This window comes from Cryptotermes secundus, unplaced genomic scaffold (genome assembly GCF_002891405.2).
Source record: "Cryptotermes secundus unplaced genomic scaffold, Csec_1.0 scaffold2065, whole genome shotgun sequence".
Lineage (NCBI taxonomy): Eukaryota > Metazoa > Arthropoda > Insecta > Blattodea > Kalotermitidae > Cryptotermes > Cryptotermes secundus.
The window spans coordinates 110,367-138,237 of record NW_019733879.1 but is presented as its reverse complement, the minus strand read 5'-3'; the positions used below and the strand labels follow the sequence as shown (position 1 = coordinate 138,237).

General features: G+C 37.8%; 2 protein-coding genes across 6 annotated transcripts in view; one reads left to right on the top strand and one right to left on the bottom strand.

Moving 5' to 3' along the window:
* LOC111868355 overlaps positions 1-1,933 on the top strand; it is a 36,631-nt gene extending 34,698 nt beyond the window's left edge. Inside the window, exon 6 of the mRNA XM_023858928.2 lies at positions 389-1,933. Coding sequence (XP_023714696.1) covers positions 389-1,172 — 784 coding nt within the window. The 3' untranslated portion in view covers positions 1,173-1,933. The remainder of the gene's footprint in view (positions 1-388) is intronic.
* Positions 1,691-26,360, bottom strand: LOC111868356 (protein sel-1 homolog 1). Of its 5 annotated transcripts, none has more exons than XM_023858931.2 (12): positions 26,186-26,360; positions 24,964-25,413; positions 22,750-22,973; positions 20,644-20,839; positions 18,351-18,505; positions 16,721-16,846; positions 14,641-14,869; positions 12,965-13,113; positions 10,903-11,068; positions 6,891-7,138; positions 5,749-5,871; positions 1,691-2,258 (listed from the first exon to the last, which is right to left on the bottom strand). In XM_023858931.2, the coding sequence occupies exons 2-12, from the start codon at positions 25,406-25,408 to the stop codon at positions 2,124-2,126; spliced, it is 2,196 nt and encodes a 731-aa protein (XP_023714699.1). In that variant the 5' UTR covers positions 25,409-25,413; positions 26,186-26,360; the 3' UTR covers positions 1,691-2,123. The 5 variants fall into 5 exon arrangements, with proteins under 5 accessions (XP_023714699.1, XP_023714702.1, XP_023714700.1 ...); XM_023858934.2 differs by having other exon boundaries at positions 26,215-26,360; XM_023858932.2 differs by having other exon boundaries at positions 26,232-26,360.
* Positions 26,361-27,871: the final 1,511 nt, after the last annotated feature.

The window sequence follows — 27,871 nt, the reverse complement described above, 5'->3', positions numbered from 1 at the left end:
AGAACTAGCACTTAATAATCATCATGTGTATAATGTCTACAATGCATTGCTCTAATGAAAGAAAAAGGAAGCAAATATAACGGCTGGATCTCACACAATCAGAAGGCCAGAGATCTACCTGGCTATGCTATACCAAAACAGATTCTTTAGGCAAAAGCTGATTTAAAACAAAACAAAATTCACTTTTTTCCCAGTTTCCATCAACTTACATTTTATCACAACTATGGCCCGCAACTGTGCTTCACAGATGAAACAGCAGTAGTGTGACCACAAGTCTTGGAATCAACTTAACATTAGACATACAGAGTATGTCAATTTAAGACATATCTAGACATGAAATATTTTGTTACCTCGTACACTTCTTAAGCATTTCCTAACCTATTTGCAGCAGACAGACATCTTCCCAACCAGAAAATCAGAGAGAGAACAAGGAGTTGCATCGCAGCTGGAGTTCAGTAGATGTAAAGGAGCTGAGAAGTAGGAAGATAGAGGGAAAACTGGACTTAGCAGCATTCCTCAGGGAGGCCAGTGCATTAGTACAGAGCCTCAGTCAGGCTACCAGCTTGCTAGAAAAGGGACGTCAACTTAACATCACAAATTCCATTCCATGTGAAGAAGATGAAGCCATTGACACAGTGCACAATGAGCTGTGGATGGCTGCAGATAATGCTTCTTACACCAGTCAGTCTCCATTCATCAAGGAAGAAGGAAGCTACATTGGTCCCAGTTCTCTGCCATTAGTGATGTCCAGTAAGGAAAATGACAATGGTACGACTATGGTTAGAAAGAATATTACAAAGTGCCAGAGAACTAGAATGAGCAGATCTAAAAAATGTAACATAAACATGCATACTGAATTAGACCAAATTCATCATAACAGAGGCATATCAAATTGGTTTTGTGATGAACATGAAATGCCGCATACTTCTAGCCTACCAGACTGTTCAAATCTTAACACAGACGACTCGGATTGTTACTGTTCCATCTCCACATGCCCCACTCGTCTGTCAGCCCCTCATTTAAATGCCTTTAATAACAATCATTCATATGAGAGGTCATTTCCAATCTGTTCATCTCCTTCTAGTCCACGGGCATACAGACAGCACCTAGTATCTATTAGGAAGCAGATTGTTAGAGCATCCATGCCTGTAATGTTCACCAACTGCAAGTAGTTGGCAATGTATGATGTGCCAGTAAAGTTACATAAGAAGTTAATAATTAACAAGAAGCATGTATAGTGGACTTTAGCTAGTAGATCCCAGACAAATGAGCATGCCTCCATGTTAAGATGTTTTTATGTACTTTGTATAGAAAGCATAATAAATGGAAAGCAGAAACAAAGAAATATAAAAAAGAAACCACGAATTACTTTACTGTTCATACAGTATTCAAATGGGTACTGTAGAGAAAGAAGCGTTCAGACCCACCCAGAGGCCAAAACAGCTTCCTAACATATGGGTGTGGAAGGCTACTTTCCCAGGAGTAAACCAGTCACAGCATCAATCTGACCATTGACCTATAGTACTGAGGTTAAGAATGCATGCAGCTATACCTGCACTCCCTAATCCTTCTTCATGACTTAGCACAGAGACATCTCTACTTTTACTTTTAATGTAGAGCAAAAAGGTGAGCAGATATCAATCTCCTTATTCAATCTACGGTTGACACCATGATATAAGAGACTAGAATATAGATATAAGACTTATATTTCATGTACAGAGCAAGACATAACAACAATAACAACACACTCGATGCTACGTGATATGATAAAACTATGTACAACAATTCAGAAATAGCATTTAAATAAACTTAAACTGATATAACTTTACATTGTTTATCATCACATCACACAATCATGTCCCCCTGGTATGAAATTTAAACCCAAACAAAAATGTGCTCCTAGCCACCATTATGGTTTGAACGAACAATGAAATTTAAACACCCAAAAATGTTACATCACAGCCCATAACAGAAACTGAAATGTGGAGAAAATAGTTCTGAGTCTTGAGAACCCTAACCATACGGCAGTATTATGCCTGAAAGAAAGTGGCAGTACTTTACAGTGACGCATATTACCACTTCTCCACGCACTGGATGTTTCATGAAGGATACAATTGTGTTGCCTATTGCGGTTGTGGACGTCGAAAATACACCACAATGCCCAATATTCCTACTAGTGCTGTAATGAGGTACAGGTCCCAGTTTGGGCCCAATGACTGGTCCAGATTGAAAAGCAAAAGCCACTCCTGCCAATGGCTCTGCAACACAATAGGCATTGATAAGAGTAAAAGGTGTAAAGTTAAAATTCACCTGTCTGTGCATTTTGCCATTAAAGCATACATACAGGCCAGGGGTTGGGGAGGGGAGCATCCACCACTCACAGGATAGGGTATTTGGATGTGAAGCAAAAGAAACTACAGCGAGACCTCACTAATTCGGAGTAATTGGGAGTGAACATTTGTCCAATTTAGTGAAAGTCTCAATTATTAAAATGCTGCTGAAACATGTTCATGGAAGTTACAAAATGCACTTCACATGTCCTTTCAGTCAATGAAACTTTATTTTGAAACTTAGACTGCATATCAAAAAACAAATTACTCAGCACTATTGAGAAGGCCATGCCATAGCTCAAGTGGTTAGTCGCTGGCTTCCCACTGTGGTGGCCCGGGTTCAATCCCAGGCCTGGTCAAGTGGGATTTGTGGTGGACAAAGTGGCGCTGTGGCAGGTTTTCTCCGAGTACTTCGGTTTCCCCTGCCAATCTTCATTCTACCAATTGCTCCACAATCACCCTCACCTATCATCTGGGGCTGTACAAGAGGCCAGAAGTGGCCGCAGTACAAGGGACTTAGTCCCACCCCACTAGCAATAAAAAAAATAGTACTATTGAGACTGTGTTTTGTAGATCTAGAATGCTTTGACTCTAAATCTCTTTAAAAATGGCCTTGATGTTTAACGTGAGGCCTATGTGCATCTACTATTATCTATGCTAGCACTATGCATGGCAGTTTGTGATCAATAATTGTGATAGTGTGATTATCAAGGTCACAGTACTTACTTACTTACTCACTCATGGACCTGAGCCCTTCTTGAGGAGCCGCCAATTCTGCAGCTACTCAAGAATTTCCCAGCATTTTATGGAACTCGAAGGTTCATCACCGTGTTCACAAGAGCCCTCCACTGGTCCCTATCCTGAGCCAAATCTATCCAATCCATACCATCCCATCCTATCTCTCTAAGATCCATTCTAATATTGTCCACCCACCTACGCCTTGATCTTCACTGTGGTCTCTTTCCTTCTGGCTTTCCCACTAATATCCTATATGTATTCCTCGTCGCCCCCATTCGTGCTACATGACCTGCCAACCTTATCCTCCTTGACTTGATCATTCTAATTATATTTGGAGATGAGTACAAGTTATGAAGCTCTCAGTATGCAGTTTTCTCCAACCTCCTGTGGCTTCATCTCTCTTTGGTCCAAATATTCTCCTCAACACCCTGTTCTCAAACACCCTCAGTCTATGTTCCTCCCTTAATGTCAGAGACCAAGTTTCACACCCATACAGAACCACAGGCAAAATTATAGTTTTGTATATTCTAATTTTTATGTTTTTGGACAACAGATGAGAAGACAAAAGGTTCTGGACTGAATGGTAGCAAGCATTACCCGAGTTCAATCGCCTCTTAATTTCCTCCTGAATCAGGTTTTGATCTGTTATCGTTGTCCCCAAATATCTGAACTGTGCCACATTTTCAAAACATCTGTTTCCTATCTTTATGTCATGATTTTGTTCTGCATTTTGGTGACAAGACAGTAACATATACTTAGTTTTCTCTGTGTTTACTTCTAGACCAACCTCTTTACTTGCGTCAATTAAAGTTTGTGTGTTTTTACCAAGGTCACAGTATGGGAAAAAAATGTTGTCCAAATTATCACAAATTCTGAATTAGTGAGGTTTCACTGTAATCTGTATCTTGCCATGAACCCAACCAGAGCTGTCCAGCCTACATCTATATTAATAACTGAGCGAGCCTTGTTCCTATAGAGAAAATGTACGGCCAACACATTCTGTTTAAGGTACAGTACAAATGAGGCTATAGAGATAAAGCACAAGTAGTGTTACTTTCTGGCGCTGAGATTTCAATCCTGAATACATCTGGTATCTACAATTACTCCTCATGAGTTATCAGATGGAAAAAGTTAAATTATAATTTGAAGCACATAGTGTGACAATTAAGCTCCCGAACTCAAACAATAAAATACCACACAAAAAAGATAAAAAATATTTGTTTACATCACTCAATATACTCCACACCCGCTTCAACACAAGATTTACATTGCTCGTACAAAAAACTGAATGCCTGAGAAAATGCTTTTTCTTGTATTGCCCTCAGTTCTCTTGTCACAGTCTGTTGGATCAATGGAGCAGCCTTGAATCTCATCATTTTCATTGCAATTTTTAATTTAGGGAATACATAAGAAGTCAGCTGGTGCTAAACCAGGGAAGTAGGGAGGATGGGATAACACGGGGATCCCACATTTTGCCAAAAACTCAGAGACAAAGCCCAAAGAATGAGCCAGTGCACTGTCATGTTGAAGATCCCAGAACTTTCCTGAAACTCAGGCCTAACGCGACGAACTCAAGTGACCAATCTCTTAATCACCTCTTTATGAAATTTACCGTTTACAGTCTATTTTTCCGGCACAAATTCACAATGAATAATACTTTAGCATTAAATAATGCACCCAACACTGTTTTCACACGTGACTTTTGCATTCTCACTTTATGAGCTTCTATGTACCTTTTATGCCATTCAAACACACTTGTTATCAATAAACATTCCTCACCATATGCACTTCTCAATATTTCAAACTTTCAGTAGCTGTTTTCTTTAATTTTACATGAAATTTAATCACTGTTCTTTGTTTCATTTTGAAACCTCTGACATGAAGAAAAAACTAACTTCACCAAAACAACTGTATTCCTCATATGCAGCAACCAAACAAGTTGAAACTTCCACAGCACATAAATAAACTTTCTCTATAACTATTGCCATTCATCCCTGCCAGATGGCATTAGCAGTATTACTGTAATTCTGTCAGTTCAGGAACTTTATTGTCACACTGTACATCAATTTCTTATTAAAAAATAATACCTCACAGTTAAGTAAAATATTTCACTTAACACTAACAAACGGCTAAAGCATGGATAGTACACTTCTTTACAGGCTTGTCATATTCCCACGAGTGTTATATTCCACTCAGTTTCAGGTGTTCATGAGAACTAGTTAGTCTATCACCATCTTATTAAATGGGTGAATTTTGTATGAAAGTGCAGATTGGAATAAAATAACTATAGAAAACATATTAACTATGTGAAATTTTAGTTTCATAAAATTAAAATTGTGCTTCTTATATAGGAAATATTTCTGCATAGACATGTAATGAGTGGGTTAAAAAATACATTTGCCTTATGGGGAAAATTTTATAATTTGCATATCCTAGGCAGCAACACATCTTACACAAGAACCAACGGAGCAGGTTTAAGCATAAAATAAAGACATTTTTATCAAAAGTAAAAAGCATCTCACCTTTTCCTTTGTTATATAAGGTTATTGCCACATGTCTTCTTGGGAGGAGGGTTTACTAGTAACAACCAAAGCATCCATATTTATGCATGAATTACAAATTACAGATGGCAATACCTGTTTATCTAAAATCATTTTGGAAAACATATGGCAACACTCACCTCTTGTAAATATTTCATGCTGAAGAGAAGAGACAACTTCATGAGAGCTAGAGCCACTGGGACTTTAGCATCAGCATTTGTCTCTGCAGCCAAGTCATAGCACCGTTTCGCAAGATGGATATCCTGAAAAAATGTAATAACCATCATATTTTGACATCTCACAGCCCTGTGGGACTCAGTGGACTGTTGCAAGGATAGCTTTTTACTTCAAAATTTCTTAAAAAAAAACCACGGCCTGTAGTCCGCAAGCGAACTATACCAACTATGTACATTCGTCAGACTCATATTTCTTGACATATCACCTTGCATGAATTCTCCCTTTAAAGTGTTCATATCATCGTGTAGAAGAGTGATAATCTGTCATGCAGATTTCAGTTCATGTGACACAGTTTGAAGTTTTACATTCAGTAATGCACAATTAATATGATTCACATCATTCTTACCACTTAGAAGCTCATACTGATTATCTGTACTTTTGTCAATACCCATAACCACATCCGCCATTTTGAATTGTCAGATATATCTACATTAAAATCGATTTTTAACAAGTTTTAGGCAGAACATAAGATGCCTAATTACCTATTATTCATATAATATAATTAAATAATTTTGTGATTTATTTCTGCACATATTTCCACTTTGCCTCAAAACTAATACACAAAAACTCACACAGCAGAATTTCTAAATTGTAATGGCTCATGTATTGAATCTGAATGTTGCCTCCCTGTCAAATTTCACATTGGTTAATCAGTCATCACCAAAATATACAGATCTGGTGAAGTTTTGCATGCATGCACCCACAAACACAAACACAAACCTACAAAATAGCTGATAAAGAATGAAACATTTTAAAGGTGGGGATCACCTTCCAATGGGATGATGTTCATAGCACATTTTAAGAAAAAAAAATCCATCCACTGGGGTAGAGGCATAGACTACACATTGAACATGTATTCTCACACGTCCCCTCCCATCCATACATGCGCGCGCACGTGCACACACACACACACACACACACACACACACAAACACAGAGAAAGGATAATACAATATGCTTATATCCACTTGATGTACAGCAAGCAAAGAACGACAAAGCAGACTAAGTATCAGTTCACATTCCCTGACCAAACAAATTAACAGACCTGTTGCATTCCTAGTCCTTGCTCATGCATGTACCCAAGGTTGAACATGGCCTGTGCATTGTGTTGTTGCTCTGATGCAAGCCGATAATGTGTGGCAGCCATTTCATAGTCTACAGGTGTACCAAGTCCATAGTAGTGGTAGTCACCCAGCTTCACTTGTGCAGCAGAGTAGCCCTGGGCTGCCGCTCGGCGCCAGTACATGAGTGCCCTCACAAACACATCTCGTTCCACAAATAAGGATACATCACCTACAATGTGGATGGTTACTGTTAATTTGAATACCAGCATTACTTGTGAGGGAAGGAGTCTGCAGTCTTTTAATAACAGAATGAAACCTAACTGGTATGTAATAATAAACTATGAACCACTGTAGAAATGTAACGTCACTGGTTAGCAACAGAGAAAATAGTTCAATAGAATGACAGGTACTACAGGGTCTCACGTACAGCAATTCAATTATCAATAGTTTTATTTGTGGGTATCTTTACCTTGTCTGTTCTGTCTACTACCAACCTAAACTGGTTCACATGAAGTTCTGTTTATTTAGAAAAGTAAGCTCTGATTTACATACACAAAGCTATTACAGTTGTAAATTGTAGTAATAGTAATTAAAGAAACACTATAAGGAGAGACAATATTCTAACTAATTTTTAAGGGCGGAAAAATTCAGGGAACAAGTCCTCCGGGAGGGACTTTAAGCCATAGGTCCTATGTCAAAGATTTACGGCATGTAAAAGATCCTCATGTCTCTAGGAGACCTCTGAGCAAAATTAGGCAACAATTTCCCACCCAAGTAGTTTCTAATGCCTCTGGTATACGGGGGAAATATCAGGTACCGACGGCCGACCTCGTTGGCTGAACGGGGCTGATAGCACGCACCAGTACCAGTAGGGTATGGCGACAGTAGAAATTAAAGGGGGATGCACAATGGACCAATAATTGGTCTAAGTGCATGANTCTGGCTCAGGATAGGGACCATTGGAGGGCTCTTGTGAACATGGTAATGAACCTTTGGGTTCCATAAAATGCTGGGAAGTTCTTGAGTAGCTGCACAATTGGCAGCTTCTCAAGAGGGCTCAGCTCCACAAGTGAGTGAGTGAATGAATGCAGAAAAAGACAAACATAATAGGTGACATAAGTGGTTAAACAGTTCCGTCCTGTGTGACTAGTAAAGATTTTTCTTATTTCAGTGCTTCTTCCTTTACATGTTTCGGTCTTTAGAGACCATCCTCAGGGTGACATCAATACAATTGGAAGCCACTATTACAACATGTTTTTGAAGGTTAAAATATATACATATAATGTTGATAAAATACAATGGATAAAATATCTAAATTTTTTAACAACTACAGCAGCTGTCTTAATTTTTAATCGCCTTGTTAGTGCAACGAACCAGAATAAAAAAAAAAAGAAAAAAAATAGGTGACAATAAATTAAATTTACATTATGAGTTAAAAGCCAAAGGCTTTATACACTTAAATCAGCAACAGAAAATACATAAACAAACAATTAATTGCAAGATTTTTGGTCCTCACAGTGGTGGTGAATATGTCTGCTGAAAGTTATGTGAAGTTTCAGAATAACATGTCACATGAAGCAGGCAGCATGCAGTTTTGACTGTTGCCTGTTTCATGCTGGTTCTAGCACTGCTTTCTCTTTGACTTTTAACATGAAGGCGATATGTTCCTCTGAAATACTGGTTAACTTTCACTGGACTACATGTCATTATATCCCAGGACACTGAACTCTTCTAAATAATTAACTGATCTATCAGTCACAGTTTCAGAATTTTCATAAAATGTTCCAGTACCGAATTTAATCAAACTTGATTTATCTGCTCTCAAGATGTTTCATGCATACAAGAGAGAGAGAGAGAGAGATTTTAATAGGAACTCCACAGAGATGCAAATTGTGACAGTCCAAACCTTTTACAACTCTTGAAGGGATGCTATGGTCCCCTTTAGCCATTTCAGTAGAGTGACTGATTTATTGGGGAGACCGATTCATTAGCATGTTATGACTTGCTTTTCGCATCTGGACAGAAACAACTGCCTTGTTTTGTTACCTATAGCTTGGGTGACCGGGAAAGGGACGAGGCCACCACGGGAGGCAAGCCTGTAGTTTTACGAAGATGTAAATTTTGTTTTACTGATAGTGTAGCTGTTATAAAAGTGTCTTTGGAAGGGTGTAATTGGACCTTAAACTAAGAAATAACCGCTTTCAAATGTGAGGTACCAGGTTCTATATCTTTGGATCTCTTTATTCTCAAAGTTCGTTATGTGACTGTCTAGTGCTGATTGAATGATGGATTTGGCCAGTTAAAATCAGCCAATAGGAAACTATTCTTGTCTGGGAGAGAGGCCGTTGATTCAAATCCTATACAGGGGATGAAGCGACGCTCCTGTAGGATAGGCGTCTTCAAAGAACTTGGCGTTTTGAATTCGTCGGAGGCAGACATCATTGGGCTGCACTCTCCAAGTTTATTTAAATTTATCAGTCTTTATTTGGTTTATTAATCTCTGATAGTAATAAAAGGGCATATTACTCCGTACTTGCTAATGAAGTTATAGTATTTCACTTCTGAATAAACAATTTGTGGAGAGCAGAAATAGCGTCATTGATTTCTAGCAGTGGACTGGCTTTAAATATGCAGTTTCCCCGTTGCCTCAGTTATTACCGTAACATGATCCTGATAAGTCAAGTGGTCTACTGAAGCCGGCAAATAAATACAAAGATAGAAAGGGGGCGGTTACAAAATGCAACTATAAACCAATATATTATTAAAAAAATAAACTAAAAAAATTTGTTCAAGTATGTACACTATGAACTGCTTTTAACAATCATCTTCTAAAAAATGTGATTAGAGTATAGCGCAAGAAACAGAAACTTTTGCTTTGCTTAAGCCATTTTAAGTAATTTCTGTAAGATTCTTAATGGTGGTTGCAGCATACATTTGGACTGTATACAGAATGAACACGATACTCTTGTAGATAAGAATAACCACTTCCTAATCAGTCTTCAACACCACAGATTAATGTAATTATCAATTTTATCCTTTGTGATAACTTTTCTGCTATTGCACTTACAGCAGAAGAAGTAATTGGGACAATGAAATTGTGAATTGTGTGAGTGTGGATAAAAGTGTGCAATAAATTCGCTAGATCCAAGAAGGGTGTGAAGTTACTTGTTGCATCACACAGCCAATACGCGACATTATATTAATCAATACAAGTTGATAAATAATATGGATGAATGGGGCAATGTTTTTCAAGAAAGTGCAACATCTGCTTTGCTGTATGCCAAACAATACAGCTCATATTCAACTTTTCTAGATAATGATCTGCATTACTTACATCATTTACTAGCTTCTGTGAGAGGACACATTTGTAGAAATACAGAAGGGTAGCAAAAGGGGAGCTGAAATAATTTGCTTGACACAGGATAGCTCAGTCAGTATAGTGACAAGCTACAGGCTGGACAGCCTAGATTTGATTCCTGGCAGAGGCAAGGTATTTTCTCTACTTCACAGTATCCAGACTGGCTCTGGGGCTCGCCTAGCCTCCTATCCAATGAGTATAAGAGGATCTTTCCCCAGGGATAAAGCAGCTGGGGCATGAAGTTGACCACTCACCTCCATTTGATGCCAAGGTCAAGAATGATGGAGTTATACCTCCACTCCCTCATACATCTTCATGGTGAGGTGCTTGATCAGTTATGCACAAAGATAAATATACCTTTTACTTAATGACACTTCTCCAACTGTGTAGATTACATAGAATCATATAAGGATGACTGTTAATGATGAACTGGGAAGGATGCAGATGTGATTATGGCACATTTTAAAGTGTTATCCCCAACTTCTTCGAGCTGACGAAAATCATATAAAATTTCAGTTTGCATGGCTGGGCTACACACCAAGATTTGAAGCTAGGACTTCCCAAATATGAAGCAGGCATCAACCATTATTCAGTGAAACAACTAAGGCAAAAAAGTCCAAATTGCAAAAACATACCTTTATCCAGCAGGAAAGCAGCATTACTTTGGGCAACCTCATAACCAAGCTCTGCCAGGAGAGTATACGTGACAAATGCTTCATCCAAGCTACCTTCTCGGTAGTGAATGTGAGCTTCCATCAGCTTTTCACCCCACTTGCCACGTTCTGCTACATTCTTGAATAACTGTTTTACAAAATTTATATTTTTATAATAGCCTGAGATAGATAAGACAACACATAAGTTCAATGAAAAGCACGTTTCAAATTTCATCAAAAGATAACAGAATAGTTCAGCACCTGTTAAAAATGAAGAAGCTATAATGAATTCTACAGATTTCTGACCATGGTACAGTGAAACTTCTTGGTAACACATTTACTCCTTGCAACTCTAATGCTGGTTTACATTCCACTTCAACTATTTTTGGTAGTATACTAGCAGTTTGCAGTATTTAATTGTAAAGAAATATAGTAAATGATCTATATATGTCCAAAGAGTAGTAAAAGGTAGCTACAAGCACCATCTAGTAACAAAAGAAAAAAAAAGTGTTCAAAATATGTTCTAAAAGAGAAATATTTTGTCAAAGCATGTTACTATCCAGCCTAGGTAGGATACGACAGCCTATACAATGCACTAGTAAGTGACAAAACTTAGGTAGTGGAGCAAATGTGTTAAGAGAGACATCATATTATCTTGACAGCTAGAACATGGAACCATGCACGATCTCTGCTGCTGCAATGAAATATTTTACACAAACAGAAGAGAAAAAGAGATTTCCTGATTTTCTAAATAATATGCACATATAAATATACATACCATTTATGAAGTAAAAGCATATTCATACATATTTTCTTACTTCTAGGGCCAGGGAGTCCAATTCCAGCAACCAAAATTTAAACCATAAGAGGTCTAATAAAGTATTCAAGTATTTTCTTACTTTCCTCACTTTTCCATGGCACAGTGTGTTCTACAAAAAAGGTTCTGGCAATGACAAGTCTTGGCAGAGAAATCATTACATCTGATACGGAGGAAATGTAATGACCAAAAAAGTAAGTTTTCAATTTAGTTTCTTAACTCAGATTTTCATTTAAATCCTCGATGTGTTGACAGTTACCAACGAAGAAATTCAACTTCTCTCTCTTTAAACTTTAGAGATTGAACAAATTCAAATAATCTAAACTTCCTTTTAACATAATGGATGTATAAATTTCTTCAACCAAGGGATTTCTGTATGATCAATAACCATTATTACGAATTATGAAAGTTTAGCATCATGAAAATGATATTAGAAGTCTGAGGCATTAAACTTTAATGTTATTAAACTGATGGACATACTCACACAATGGATATTAATTTTTATTTCCCAAACTGAAAACACAGTAAAGTTTAATTCAGTACTGAAATGAACTGGGAAACATTAAGATTTGAAGCTCTCATCACAGAATATGAAGATTTCTGTCTTCTGGACTGCAACACTATGTAGGCTGGTAGAAAGATGCCAATGTTTCAGAGGAACCTGCTCCACCCATCTTCTGGTCAAGAGTGAAGGTAACAGAGTCCTCTCAAACAGTGCTACCTTTCCACCAAGCTACACAACATCACATCTGAAATTACAGTAATCTCTGAACTGCATGTATTTGTATGGAAAAAGATTAAAAAAAAATTACAACTGAAAGTTCAATTATTTTAATATGTATCACAGTGTACTAAAATGTATTAAACTTCACAGATTGCTTCCTATTGTACGACTAACCATAAGATATTAAACTTTCAATGTTATGCATCATATGACTTCCAGTTTTACCAAAAGAAATGTTATAAAACAGTATAGAAAACTGTAAAAAAAATACAATTGAGCTTGAATATGATCCCATATGATCCCTCCACCACAAAAAAAGGGTTCATACATATATAAATTATGAAACAAGAGATGAAGATATTTAGAGAGACCCTGAAAAGATAGAGTCCATTTCTTAATGCCAGTGAAACACCAATAGGTCTAATTGGAAAGCACTGTACTGTAGCCATTACTGTTTTAAAAAGATATATTTTGGGAACAAATAAGACACAGAGATCTTTTACCTCAACAGCAGTCGGGCAGGAACGCATCATGCCTGTGCCTGTTGCATGCATCTGGGCCAAGTTGTAGAATGCAAGAACATGACCCGACTGAGACGCTAGGCTAAAATACTTGTTGGCCAACTTGTAGTCCCGTCGCACACCTAACCCACCTGAACATTAGAACATAAAATGGTATAGAATTTGATGTAACTCCATCTAAGGTACATACAATATCATGAGAAACTTACAATAATCTAACATTTAATATATTGTTCCAGAAACAGCCACTCTGAAGTGCTAAAATAGTTTCTCTATACCCTGCAAGCTTCAAAAGGATCCAATTTCCTAATTTCTCATTTGGTAAATTGCACTGCAGAGGTCTATGTAGTTCTGCACTACTGTTGTATATGGAGGCTATGATGTTATTGTAAAGGGTAATTGTTATGTTATATGGAATTATTGTATAAATTAATACAGAAGAATATGTAATAACTTTCAACAAAAGACTGTACAAGTGGAGTACTGTAACTTGGACTTTCACCAATGTTATTTTTGAAGCTATCAAAATTATCTTGTTTTGATGTTAGAAAATGAGGGAAACTATTGATACTCTCGCTCTTAAACTTTCCATGCTCAACCCTGAGGATTCATTAGTAAAGACCAGAGACATGGGAAAATACCCAAATAGATAAAATTTCATAAACAAGTGGAATATTCTGGAAAGTTTCCATTAGGCAACACCCCAAATAATCTGTATAAATACTGTGTCCGTAGCAGTCGCAAACCATTTTCTCTCTGATTTGATATGACGTTTAGTACTTGCAGACGGTACTCTGTCAGTTAGGGGAAAGTATGCCTTGTGTGAACAGCCTTACGCATTCACCTGCTCGTCTAGTTATTACATTTCTTGGATATAATGAACGCCTTGATTTAAACTACATCTTCAAGCAGTCTTCATTTCCACCGGCGACGGCTCAACCCATACTCCACTTGACCAATCCATCATACCCAGACTATGGGCACAGTACACAGCACTACTACTATGCTCTTATATTTAGATATATAAGAAGGTTACACAGAAAATATTTCAGTATGGTCTACAGGAAAACTACAAATTACACAGACATGCTAACCTAGGAAAAGGAGCATTATCATTCATAGAATGGGATGCTGGGTGGGCTTCAGAACAGTTTTGAACTTGATGAAGAGAAAATTCCAAAATCCCATATGTGATACCAACCCCATACATCACAACTATAGCCAATAAGGTAAAGTCGTCCCTGTGCTTAACTAATTAGGCACTATACCATGGAGGTGTATGGGGGAGTGGATGTATAGGTCCACATTTTCTTGACCTCAGCACTAGTTGAAGGTGAGTGGTCAGCTTACCCCCTAGGAAAGACCCCAGGTACCCACTGGATAGGAGGTCGGGTGGACTCCAGAACTAATCTGGACGACTTGGAGAAGAGAAAATTCTTGACCCTACTGAGACTCGAACTCTGACCTCTCAGTCATCCAGCCTGCAGCCAGTTCCTATGCCGACTATGCTTTCCCAGCTCCAACTATAACCAATATCTGTATTCTGGACTATAGAGGTAGCACATATTAAGTCTTCTGAGTTGAATTTTATTTTTGTGGTTATGTATGGGTTTCTACAAAATTAATCAATGTATAAAGTAGCAAAGATAGACACTTACTGAAGTACATGTTGCCCAGCTGCAGCTGTCCATCCACCCAGCCCTGATCTGCTGCCTGTGAGAAGTATTTGAGGGCCTTGCCATAGTCTCTATCCACACCCTTGCCATACAGGTACATGAGACCCAGGCCACTTTGCCCCACTGGATTGCCCAAGTCAGCAGCTTTCTTGAAGTACTTGTACGCAGTATCATTGTCTTGCTTCACGATGTCACTGCCCTCCAGATATATCTGCATATCCAGATTTTATATTCAGTTTAACCAGCAGTATGAATGGACATCAAACTGATAAATGATGACCTAACTGGATCATACTCTTCAATGACCAGCAAGTTTTGTTGCCAGGGAGGGAAAGAATGAAGCAATCCAAAATATTTGAGAAAGGATTTGAAGCAGATAAGCTCATAGCAAGAAAGTTTATCCAAATAATTATATCAGTATATTAATGATACTTAAGCCTAATATTTCTATATGCAATACTTCATGTTGTATTATACACAATCACAAATAATCGAAATTATAACCAAACCTCTGTATTTCACTTAATCATATTGGGTACTTATGCACAAAATGAATGAAATCAAATAAATAATGACATTTCCAAACAACTATATAGCGTTTCAAGCAAGACAGAAAGTGATATGATAATTACTGTTGGTAATTCTAATGCCAAGGTTAGCAGTGAACATATTTTTAACAATATATCCATTTGATTTGTCGGGACACAAATCATTACAGACTACATTACATTACAGAGAGCAGCATTTATCTGATACAGTACCTGACACCAATCTATACTCTTAGACTTGAAATTAAATATAACTAAAATTTCATCATTTCTCCCAGTCTAATGCCATTAAAAAGAAATAAAGCGTTAAAAATAAAGAAGACAGCTTTACAGTAAAATTATTAAATATCCAAATACATAGTGGTAGATCAGAAGAATAGGAAAACAGTGATCAGTAAACTGGTTAAGAATCTGAGGCTCTCACAGCAGTGGTTAAGAAGAGTTCTGTCTTCTGGGATATAACATCATGTAGTCCACTGACAGGTCAACTATTGACAGACAATATGGCATCACATCCCAGAAGACAGAACTTTTCAAAATAGAGAATCATTGCAATTTGGATCAAGAAAGAAGAAATCTATACACTATACTGTGTAAATAGTGAAATAAAGTCTATGCATGATAAAGAAATAAATGGCTACAAATGAATAGGAATGAAAATTAGGCTGATTATGTCAGTGACAAATTTGTCAACAGAGAATATGGAGAACAAACTGGATAAACCATGCTTCTGTCACAAAAATCACAACCAAAATATACAGAATTATCAAAGTAGTAAATAATGAGGCAACAGAAAAATTAAAAGCAATCCTCTGGTACTCGCCTAATGGAAGCTACAGTGTGATTCTTTATATTATATTATCTTCTTAAATAACTCATTTCACATAGCTGTTATATACAAGGTGTTTCACGACTTTAGGCCATAACTGCAGGAGGTGATTTCCTAGGTTTTTGTGATAAAAAAGTTCATATAAACATGTGTCCGATTTTAGATGGTTACAGAGTTATGACCGTTATTTCATTCCCATACACGGCCTCGTGTGGCTGTCAGCTGGCGGGTCACTATTTTTAGCCAGCTACAGACAGAGCGTTCTCGTTATCTCGACACTTTAGAGCTACCTAAGGCGGGGGGGGGGGGGTTATGTCCGGCGCGGTTCACAACCAAGCGGTAGCCTGTGTTGCAGTTGACGGTGGCATTTTCAAAAATCAGCTTTAAGCACCAATAAATTCAAATTAAAGGTAATTTCACGAAGTTAACTTTACACTCATACTTTAAATGTATCATGTATTATGCTGGTTTACTATTTTGTTCCGTTTATTGTCAGTAATCGTTACCTTCTATTCTGAGTTTAAAACGGTCATAACTCCGTAACCGTCCAAAATCGGACACATGTTTATATGAACTTTTTTGATCACAAAGACCTAGGAAATCACCTCCTGCAGTTATGCCCTAAAATCGTGAAACACCCTGTATGTTGTGTAATAACAAACATTCTTCACATACACTCACTAACCTTCCCCAAGAACGCCATGGCTATTGGATTTCCTGCATCTGCTGCTTGAAGGAAGTAATGAAGAGCTCTCTGGTGATCTTGCTGTACACCACGGCCACCCTGATAGTGGAGCTGGCCCAGCCCAACCTACACACACCGTTACAAGTACATACAGGTTTGCAAATGGCTAATTGTATCCACTTTCTCTGCATATGCAGCCTACACCCAAGTCCTTAAAATAAAGACAATGGACAACATTCAACATTCATTTCACACATCACTTAGACCAATGTACTGCACAATTATTATAAAGGTAATTATGAATTTGATTTGTTTCTTTCTGGTCCATCACACTAACAATTACAAAGACAAAATAACACCGTCCAATGTGACTATTTCAGTTTTATCGATTGAAGACTCATCACCCTTACATGTTTCGATCCCTACGGATCATCCTCAGAGGGCATCAATACTATTTCAGAAACTACTATTACAATAGATGTTAATTATATACACATATAAGGTCTGGAAGGAGTACTAGTGAAATTAAATCCAGGATTGCCATGGCAAAAGTTGCATTTAGCAAGAAGAAGAATCTTTTTACCAGCAAATTGGACTTAAATTTGAGGAAGAAACTAGTGAAATGCTACATTTGGAGCATAGCTCTGTATGGGGCTGAAACATGGACACTTAGGGCAGTAGATCAGAAACATCTGGAAAGTTTCGAAATGTGGTGTTGGAGAAGGATGGAGAAGATCAGTTGAACCGATTATGTGAGAAATGAAGAAGTGTTAATTAGAGTCAGTGAGCAGAGGAATATCCTACATGAAATGAGAAAACGGAAGGCTAATTGGATTGATCACGTTTTACACAGAAACTGCCTGCTAAAAAAGTTATTGAAGGAAAGATAGAGGGGCGGATAGAAGTGACAAGAAGACGAGAAAGAAGATGTAAGATGCTGGATGACCTTGGGGACAGAAGAGGATACTGCCATTCGAAGGAGAAAGCTCTAGATCGCATTAAGTGGAGGAATTTTTTTTGGAAGAGACTGTGGACCTGTTGTCTGACACATTACTGATGATGATGATAATGTCTGAAATGCTCAATGTGAAAGGTTGAACACTGTGTACATTGTGCATTTCAGACATTATATGTGTATATAATTAACATCTATTGTAATAGTAGTTTCCAAGAAAGTATTGATGCCCTCTGAGGATGATCCATAGGGATCGAAACATGTAAGGGTGATGAGTCTTGAAATGACAAAACTTAAATAGTCACATCGGACGGCGTTATTTTGTCTTTGTAATTATGACTTTCTCCAAATATGTAGCAGAAATTCACTGCAAATATGAAAGAATTCAGGGAGATACAAACTTTACACAGTTTACAAGTACAAGCCAATTGCTCCCAACCTCCTTTCAGTGCAATCTTAAAATGGCCCTTACCTCCATGCCCAACTTACTGTGCTGCTGGACAGAACTTGTAAGGCCTATTGTCCCACTGCACAGATTTCCAGTCACACAAATCTTGTGTTACTAATGGCATATTTACAACAAAAACAAGACTGGGCTATTCTGATGTCTTATTAAAAGTAATGAGTGCAAAGATGGAGCAATACAAATACTGAAGGGACAAGACACACACAGACCTGTGCTTGTACATCTCCTTTTTCTGCCAGCAGCTGATAGTACTCTATCAGATCATTGTCTAAGATTCCGGAGTTGTAGCCAGGATTCTCCAGTTCCTCCAATAGGCGGACTCTCTGTACAGCTTGTCCCCCAGACAAGGAAACTTCCTCTGCAACTGTCAAGTAGCAAGAAATATGAGGACAATGTTTTGTGCACCTCATTATGCCTATTAATTTTAGTGGACATGTTTCTTTCCTTATACTGATGAATCCACCTGCTGCAAGGATAGTGAGCGGGAATATGTCCAAAGAGGGGATTAATTTTCAAAGAACCACTGTGAAATGGGTCTACAAACTAAATAATATGGGGGATCTGTAGTGTAACATGACAGAACATTTATGCTATATATTAAAACAGTGCGATCATATATGACAAAGTACCCAAATGGTTTCAAATCATGAGATGAATTAGAGACAGGAACATGTTTCATTGCCTATGTTATTGTACATGGTAACAGATGAGATAATAACTAAAGGAAAATACTGTGCAGTACTGAAAACTATCACAAGTGAAGATGACAGTTAACAGAAAATCGACAAAAGTATTTTAAAAATAAAATTTCATAGGGGAGCATAAAGATTTATGATTACATGATATTTTGGATATATATACATATATAAAAATAAACTACAGGTCAGGAGACAAGGACAAGTTGAAATAAAATCATGAAACAAACCAGACAGAAAGTTATGAACACTTACAATGTACAGAAGAGTACAAGATGAAACTACAAAACAACAGCGGGTCCCATGCAGAACTCTTACAGCCCATGCTTCTGTTACAAAGATATCTATTTATACAGATCTATTACTATTATCATTCTTACTTATGAAGTTTGGTGAAGCACCTGTTACGTAAGATTTTACATTCAATTTACCAGATATGACATCCAAGTTTTGCACCAATGTCATTTTTGTAATTTCTGATTCACACACAACAGTTCATATTAAATGATGTGCAGGTACATTTATAATCTATCTCCATACTAGATTTCAAACGCCTAGCTATAATAGTTCATTAGTTATCACTAAAATACTGAAAGTAAATAGACTTTGTGTGGCCACTGTATCACTTTACATTTTACAAAAAAATAAAGCTACTTTAATGAAAGCTGCATATTTTGAAAGATCTGTTTATTACCAAACATCATTTCAGGACCTCAACTTCAACAGCATTTACTGCTGCTTCCGCCTCACAAGTTCATGTGTCTGCCACATTATTGTTACTGACTGCAGAAATTTAAAAAGCAGAATGCGGCATCTCCAATGTTATATAATTCATAACAATTTTCCTGAAAATCGGCCAGCTGGTTCATAAGTTGAAATTTGGAGGGACAGACACATAGGGAGCATACTGATCTCATACATATGCTATTTTTTTAAGGAACAAGAGCAGGCTAAAAAATGCTGGAAAATTTTAACAATTAGCTAGCGATATACTTTTGGAAATAGAAAATTTGAAGATTAAAATATATTTATTTAAATCTCACTACATTCCCATATTATCATATGCAGCAGAAACATGGATATGATCCAAGAAAGATAAGAGTAAAGCAGATGATGTTTTTAAGGTGTGTGGAGGGGAAAAAAAAAGCAAAGGGAATTGAAAGATAAACATCTTGGAAGATAAGTAAATAAAATATAAAAGGCATGTTTTAAGAATGGACAAAGAATCCCAAAGAATATCCCGACACAAAACTAAAAGGAAAATGACCATGAGATCAAAATCGGAACAATATATAGATGACAGAGAGAAGGCAGAACATCAGGGGAAACTGGGGACGAAGACATTGGTGAAGAGATACTGATAGAGAGGCTTAGTTGATAGATAACACACATAAAGGTGGAAACACTAAAGGAAGAACATTTTTAACACAACAGAATATCTAACATGATTTTAATACTTTTTGTATACTTTTATAACATTTTTTCCATTTTCAAATAAAATAAGACCACAGTCACTGAGCATACCATTGAAAAATATTGACCTGGGAATATTATCTCCATTTTAAAACAATAAATTCAAGGAAAAAGGTCTTTTAATTTTATATAATTTTGTTATTATGTGACTTTCACAGGAATGTAGGAACCATGTATACTGTGGTACACGTATATAAATCCATTATTTGGACACATTATCCAAATTTATCTAACATTTATCCCTCTGGGTACTACCTTCTTTCAGTGCTACATTCAAATTTTCTAAAATTATGATATACGAACTACAAATAAGGACAAGGAAGACTGAACTCACCTTTATTTGCAACTTTCCTATAGAAGTCCAAGGCTTTCTCACAGCTTGCAGCAACAGTGACTCCTGACCAGTACCGATAACCCAGAGCCATCTGTGCCCATGAACTGCCTCCAATAGCTCCAAATGTATAATGAACAATGGCTCTTGCTTGGCTTGCATTTACAGCAATGCCACTGGCATAGAGGAATCCCAAACCCTGTGTCAATGTGTATAAAATGAATTACAGTGAAACACCTATATCAAAAGCCTCTCAAAAACAAAATAGACTGTAGGTTTCAGGAAAGCCAAAGAAAATTAGTAACTAAAAAATTTAATTTGGTTATATCATCAGCTAAACAGAAACTTTATTTTATTAATTCACAATGCTAGTTGCTATTCAAAACAACTCATTTTACAGGGGAACTTGCCTTTTGTATGTCCTCAAGATTGTTCCATATGGAAGCAGGAGCATCCATGATACAAAGAAGCAGTTCATCTGTTGTCTGGGATTTATCTTGATAAACTAACTCTTTTATGTGTTTCCAAGCAAAGAAGTGAAAGGGAGTGAGGTGTGGTGAATAGAAAGTTATCCCTCCAGTCTTCCACGACCAATCCAAGGATATCCACAACATCAATTCAATTATTCTGTTACTTGTGGATTGTAATGAAGTGGAATGCCATCTTGCTGTAGTTACACGTTTAGATGTGAACAAAGAACCTCTTTAAAAAAAATGGTAGCTCATTCTAAACAAAACTAAGGTAGCAGTTTGCTGTTATACATCCCTCAATAATAAATGGTCCAACTGGTCAGTTGTTAATACGATCACACCACATATTCACTAAAAACTGAGGCTGAACATTATTTGCAACATTATCATCAGAATTTCTGTGGCATCACACACAGAAGTTGTTGCAGTTGGTTACTGTCGTCAGCCACCACAGCACAAAACAGACCCATCCCAGCAAGAACACTCAAGGCAGCTACAACCAGCAAACCAAACAAAACCAAAAGTAATCGTGTGCAACCCATATAACTAAAAAACAATAGGGGGAAAGAAAACAGCATTACAGTGAACAGCAGAGTCCTGAACTACAACAACATGTACACCTGAAGATGGTCATTTAGGCTGAAACATATGGTGAAATTGTGACCAATAAAGGAACAACAAATGAAGTTACACTTAGATGATGCAGAAACCCCTTAGTCAGAATTTCTGTATATTTCTCATTCTCAGAAACATTCACAGTAAATCACCAAATGACCATATACTAACAAAATAAACAAACATCCATAGTTATAATCAAGACTGCTGAACACAGACTGACTGATAAAAGATGGGAAGGTCAGATCAAAAAGTAAATCCATTCACAAGAGGTACAGAAACTGAATGGGACAGTCCAACCATCCAGAAAGCAATGACATCCATATCTCCATAATAGTTGAATGACTAGCAAGGATAACTATTAAAAAAAATTCTTGTATATCTGATATGATAAAAGGAAAGATAAAAAAAGGTAAAGCTATCCCTGTAACAGGCTGTGAAGTCCTACTGGGTCATGAGACATTGAGGCTCCCATATTTTCTCTAGACAACTGACTCACAGATGGAGGAAAGACTGTCACCCTTACACACCAGCCGCCCCTTACCCCACAGGAAGATTCCAGGTACTCATTTCTGTTAGAGGCTGAGTTGACCTCACCACCATTGTGAGGCTGGAAGGATCAAGTAAATTGGGGGGAGGGAAAAAAAAAAGCCACCTCATCAGGACTCGAACCCATGATCTTCCAGCTTGTAGCACAGTGCCTCAACCAATTACGGTACCGCGCACCTCCAGCTAATACACTAACCAAATAAAATGACTTAATAAACAGTTGTCTTTGTCTTTTTTTTAGACTTTCAGCAGTAGCTTCAAAATGACTAAGAATTGGACCCATGTTGACATAACTTATATACTAAAATTATTCATAAAACAACTGTGTTATCAAGTATTACTGGCATCTAATTTGGGACCAAGAATTTATGTTAGGAAATGTTTGTCTGCAGCCAGTAATTCTTACGATGACATAAGAATCAAAAACTTCAGGCTTGTAACTTCATCTATTGATGATTTTAAGTACTGAACTTACCATGTGTGCATCTGGAACACCCAATTCTGCCAATTCTTGAAATTCTTGTTTCGCTGCTTCAATGTCTTGGGGCATGGGAGAACCCAGGAGCTGTGCCCAAGCAACTAAGACTCTTGCCTGGCTATGACCCAACTTGCCTGCTCGCTGCAGAAACTGATACGCCTCCAGCTTATTTGGACGTGTTACATTCAACATTGCAAGACCACTCTCATACAGATCCAGGGCTGTAATAAAAAAGATGTAAATCTAAACTAGTTATGTTCAACCAAGAGTTTCATTAAACATGGCAGAACTACTTCAAGAGGATATGAATCTGATTCAATATATCCCCCAAAATTTACAAAGTCAATAGCCAACTTATGCGATTATTTTAAAAAATAATCAATTTGATACAGGATGGCACGGTTCTTCATTTCTTAGTAGAAAATGCTGGTATAGCTATTGCATTCTGTTTAAGCTTTTGCTTAGCCAGTCAGCGGTAAGCATGTAGTGAATCATGCATTGGTACAATCAGTGTCTGCTGCAAGACTGCTGCCATGATAAAGTTTTCACTTCATTTCTTTAAATCAATGCATGTTTACTCCCACAAGCAGTCAGCTGTGAGCATTCTTTGTGTTTGAGCCTAATCAAACTGTGATGCAGAACTAAAAAAAATATTTCCTGTTAATAGTATACATACTGTCAGTAGGACAATGTGCCACCGCTCATCACAGAAAATTCAATGTGGGCTCCACAAAAATTTTTGATGAACACATGAGCAGTAGTGGACTATGGCCATCAGATTTGTTAGATCTGAATGTGTGTGATTTGTATCTCTGTGGAAACTTGAAAGAGACAGTCCACAGAAATACTATAATCCATTAACTTTGGAAACTTTACAGACTGAAATCCTAAAGGTGAACAATGCATCAGTGCAAAACGTACTTGACATTTTTGAACATTACTTCAGCAACTACATGGTATCAAGTAAGAAGCAGTTTCACTTCTTTCTCATTCCTTAGATCATACTAAAGAATCTGTCAAATTCCAACTTTCAATTATCTGCACTTGAAATCTGATGACAATGGGATCTGATAAATATGTTCAAAAAAGAAAGATTAGCAAAAGATAACAGCAATGTACATGTTCACAACGCCCAGTTAAATGACCTTCAGGTATGACTTTAGAGCTGAACGGCCATGTTCCTCATGATAAATTTAATCTTTAAGGTCCCCCATACATACACATTTGGCCTTCTGATTGACCTTACAGGTAAAACTTTCACAGTTTGTCCTCTCCCGTTCCTTCCCCATACACACGCAGATAAACCGGCAGGCTTCATGCCACAATCATGGTCTTCCAACCTATATTGCTGAGTCGCACACGTCACGTGCTACGGTCCTGCAGGTAGAACTGATGGACTGATGGGTTTCCTACAGGCCAACAGTCCAAACAATTGGCCGACTGGCCACACCACAGACAGTGGTGCCTTTCAGTCTTCAACTGTGCAGGCCAAACTGAAGGCCAAACTGTGTGTGTGTATGGAGGCCCTAAGCAATTCTTGTCAACACAACATGACGACATTCCCATATACACACTGCTTAAAGGTTACAACTACCGTTTTCACATTTATGGTAAAGACAATGATTATGGGGGAACTTCACAAAAATTATGAAAAATATATGATCATAAACAGCATATAACTTTGTGATGTTCTGCTATTAAACTTGTAAATGTAAAAATGGCAAGTTGTCCCTGTGCTTAACTAATTAAGCACTATGCCATGAATGTGTACGGAGGAGTGGATGTATAGATCCATGTTTTCTTGACCTCGGCACTAGCTGGAGGTGAGTGGTCAGCTTCATGCCCTAGCTGCTACACCCCCCCCATACCCATCGGATAGGAGGTTGGGTGGACCCCAGAGCTGATCTGGATGACATGGAGAAGAGAAAATTCTTGACCCTACCGGGACTCAAACTCTGAACCCTTGGTTGTCCATCCTATAGCCAGTCGCTACACTGCCTATGCTCTCATTACACTTGCAGGATCGAAAAAAAAATATTTTCAGCATGACTAAGCAAGATTCAAACATTAAGCTGGGAAAATTATTCTACTTGTCAAAAGTTCTTAACAAATAATATACTCAGGCAATACAGCAAATTCAAGAGCATATATTTAACCCCTTATACGAATACACTGGAATTCTCTATACAAGTTGCTAATACTTTTCCTGACCTTCTTTTTCCAGAGGTGTTAGCTCTCTTGGCGGCTGTGTTGTTGCAGAATCCTCAATTTCATCTTCCCTATCAATCTTTTCCTCATCTCCTTCATCCAGCAATTCATTTTCTGCCCCTTCTACTTCTGCAATCATCCTCTGGATCCATTTCGCTGGTTCGGACAGTAATTCCGGATCAACATCTCCAGTTTCAACACCATCACTTTTCCACTTGTCTTCTGATTTTGAAAGATCAGGAACAGGGACAATTCTCACAGCTTTTGGGCGAATACTGTTAATACCATCTGAATATATAAATTCCTCTTGTTCATCTTCAGCATTAGACACTTCTTTGCTTCGTCGTCTCTCATCACGTCCTGGTTTTGAAGCATCCTGCTGATTTACATTCCCATCCACCAACGCCAGTATTATCAAAAGCAGGAACAGTTGTGTCTTGTGTCGCATTTCGTCTGGAAAGGTATATTAATCAGACAAAAGCAAGTAACATGCATTTAGGCCCTATCTCCTACATAAATCAATGGGTATATTCATGGAACTGCTGCAAGTAACAATTCACAGTTTGAAGAATTCTGTCTTCTGGGATATAGCGCCATGTAGTCCGTTGAAAGTAAACACGTTTCAGATGGGACACACCTCCGAAATGTCGGTTACCTTTCAAGGGGCTACATACTCACCGTTACATCCAAGAATTCAGAACTCGTGATGTTCACAGCTGTGAGAACCTCGAATACTATATAATTCACAGTATTTTTAATTTTAAATTTGACCAAACTTCCTTGATGAGATTTCTTGACATGGGCTAGGGCTAGCACATAAGCCCTAAAAATAAAGAGTAATGTTTGCCTCTAACCTAGTGGGGGCTGTTCATACAGTGATCCACACGAACGTGTATTACAATACATTAATGAACACTGGTGACAGCACTTAATGTTATAGTCTGTTTATATGGTTTCATACCGGTACACGAATACAATTTTACCTAGCATCATCAACACACCATACACGGCCTACATTACCACTACCAATTTGCACGGCTTTATGTTACGGTTACCTATTAGCCCATGACCGCCTTACTTCTGCTAGAAGAACACACTTTCATCTTAAAGGACAGTTGGTGCAATGTATTCAATTTATAACCGACCAAACACTACGTGCCCACTAACACTGTACTGAAATCGTTCTAAACTCTATGCTACGAAAATTACATTAATTAGTACGTACAAAAACAGAGTACAACACAAATAATTCACCATCATAAACTCCTTACTCTAGCATGCTCTGGCGGTGAATTGTGGAAGAGCCATGACGTTAGTGATCCATGTGGAAGACGATGATTTGACTTGAACGGACTTGAAATTATGCTCTCAGATAATAGAGAATCAACATAAAAACTTCGTCATCCGTGGTGGTTGCACTCCCGCGCACGACATACACCGCGGCGTGTCAGGATTGGTCCACGTCTGGACTACGTGTGGTTTCCGAATTGAACGGCTGGAAGCGATGTCAGCGTTTTGTATATGCGTAAGATAATTTATGATAAGTTCAATGAAGGATTTGAGGTTCTGGTAGTAGTGGGGGTGAAACGTGCTAAATTCGGGTATATAAGGGCGTGAAACCCGTTGGAAATCAACCGAGTTTCGGAGGAACATTTTGCTTCTATCTTCAGGATTGAATAATAAACCATGAAAGAAACCACAATGATGCAGGTAGCGGCCGATTTTCAGACTACACGGCGCTATATACCAAAATATGGGCTCTTTATAGAAAATTCCTAATAGTAGAAAATATAACGTTTTTTCACACCAGTAATATATGAACAGATGAATTCTTCTGTGACAGCTCATTTTAGGACATCACCAGACAGTTACTAAGGTTGAGTGCCTCAAAATGTACAGAGATTCACAGTATTGGGCACAGATCATGAAATGGATACAAAGTATGCTGCTCATTATAGACAGTGTCCCCAAAAATAGGAATTGTTCAACTTTCTTTCAGGTGCCACCAAAAAATTTCACTAACTTCATTATCAGGCAAATAAATTACAGACATACAGTATACCGTGACATTAAGTATACTGTCACGTTGGCTGTGTGACGTGACAAATAACTTCATGCCGGTCTTGGATGTAGCGAATTTATTGCACATTTTTATCCACACTTACACCTATTCACAACTTCAGTGTCCCAATTACTTCTGCTATAATCACTTCCAGACTTCAGCCGTCTTCAGCAGCTGCTATATATTGAGCCCCCTTACATAGGCCTCTCACGGACCACACAGAAAACAGCCTATATTGTTGGACGTGTTTACCAACCGATTGCATAGCAACAGTCACGGCACAGACTCCATGGAAAATGCCACACTCCCATTGTTGTTGCCTTGCGTGTATTCAATCGCAAGGTGTTTCGCAGTCCATTACCTAGCAATGCTGTGTCCATCCACATTACAATACTTAATTGATAAAATTGAATTACATTATTAATTATATTTTTAAATTGCTGAATCACATTGTCATTTATTATATGGGGCCCTCAGGCAGTTTGGGAACCACTACTATAACTAATTCTCTTCCTTTTATGGAACCTATTCCTGCAAAGAGCATGCTACTGATCTGCACTTTCTCAGTCTAATTCTTTTTATATGCATTATAATATCCTCCCATCTATACCTATGTCTTGATTTGATCATCCTAATAGGACTAAATAAAGAATACAAATTATTCAAGTCATGCAATATTCTCCAGCCTCCTGTTATTTCCTCCCTCTTAGGTCAAAATATCCTCAGCCTTCTCAGTCCATATAATTCCGTTAATGTGTGGAACCGTGTTTGACACCCATAGGGGAGAGAGTGGGGACTGCACACACCTAAGTTTGAACTGCTATAGAATGTTAATGAGTTTTTCCTATT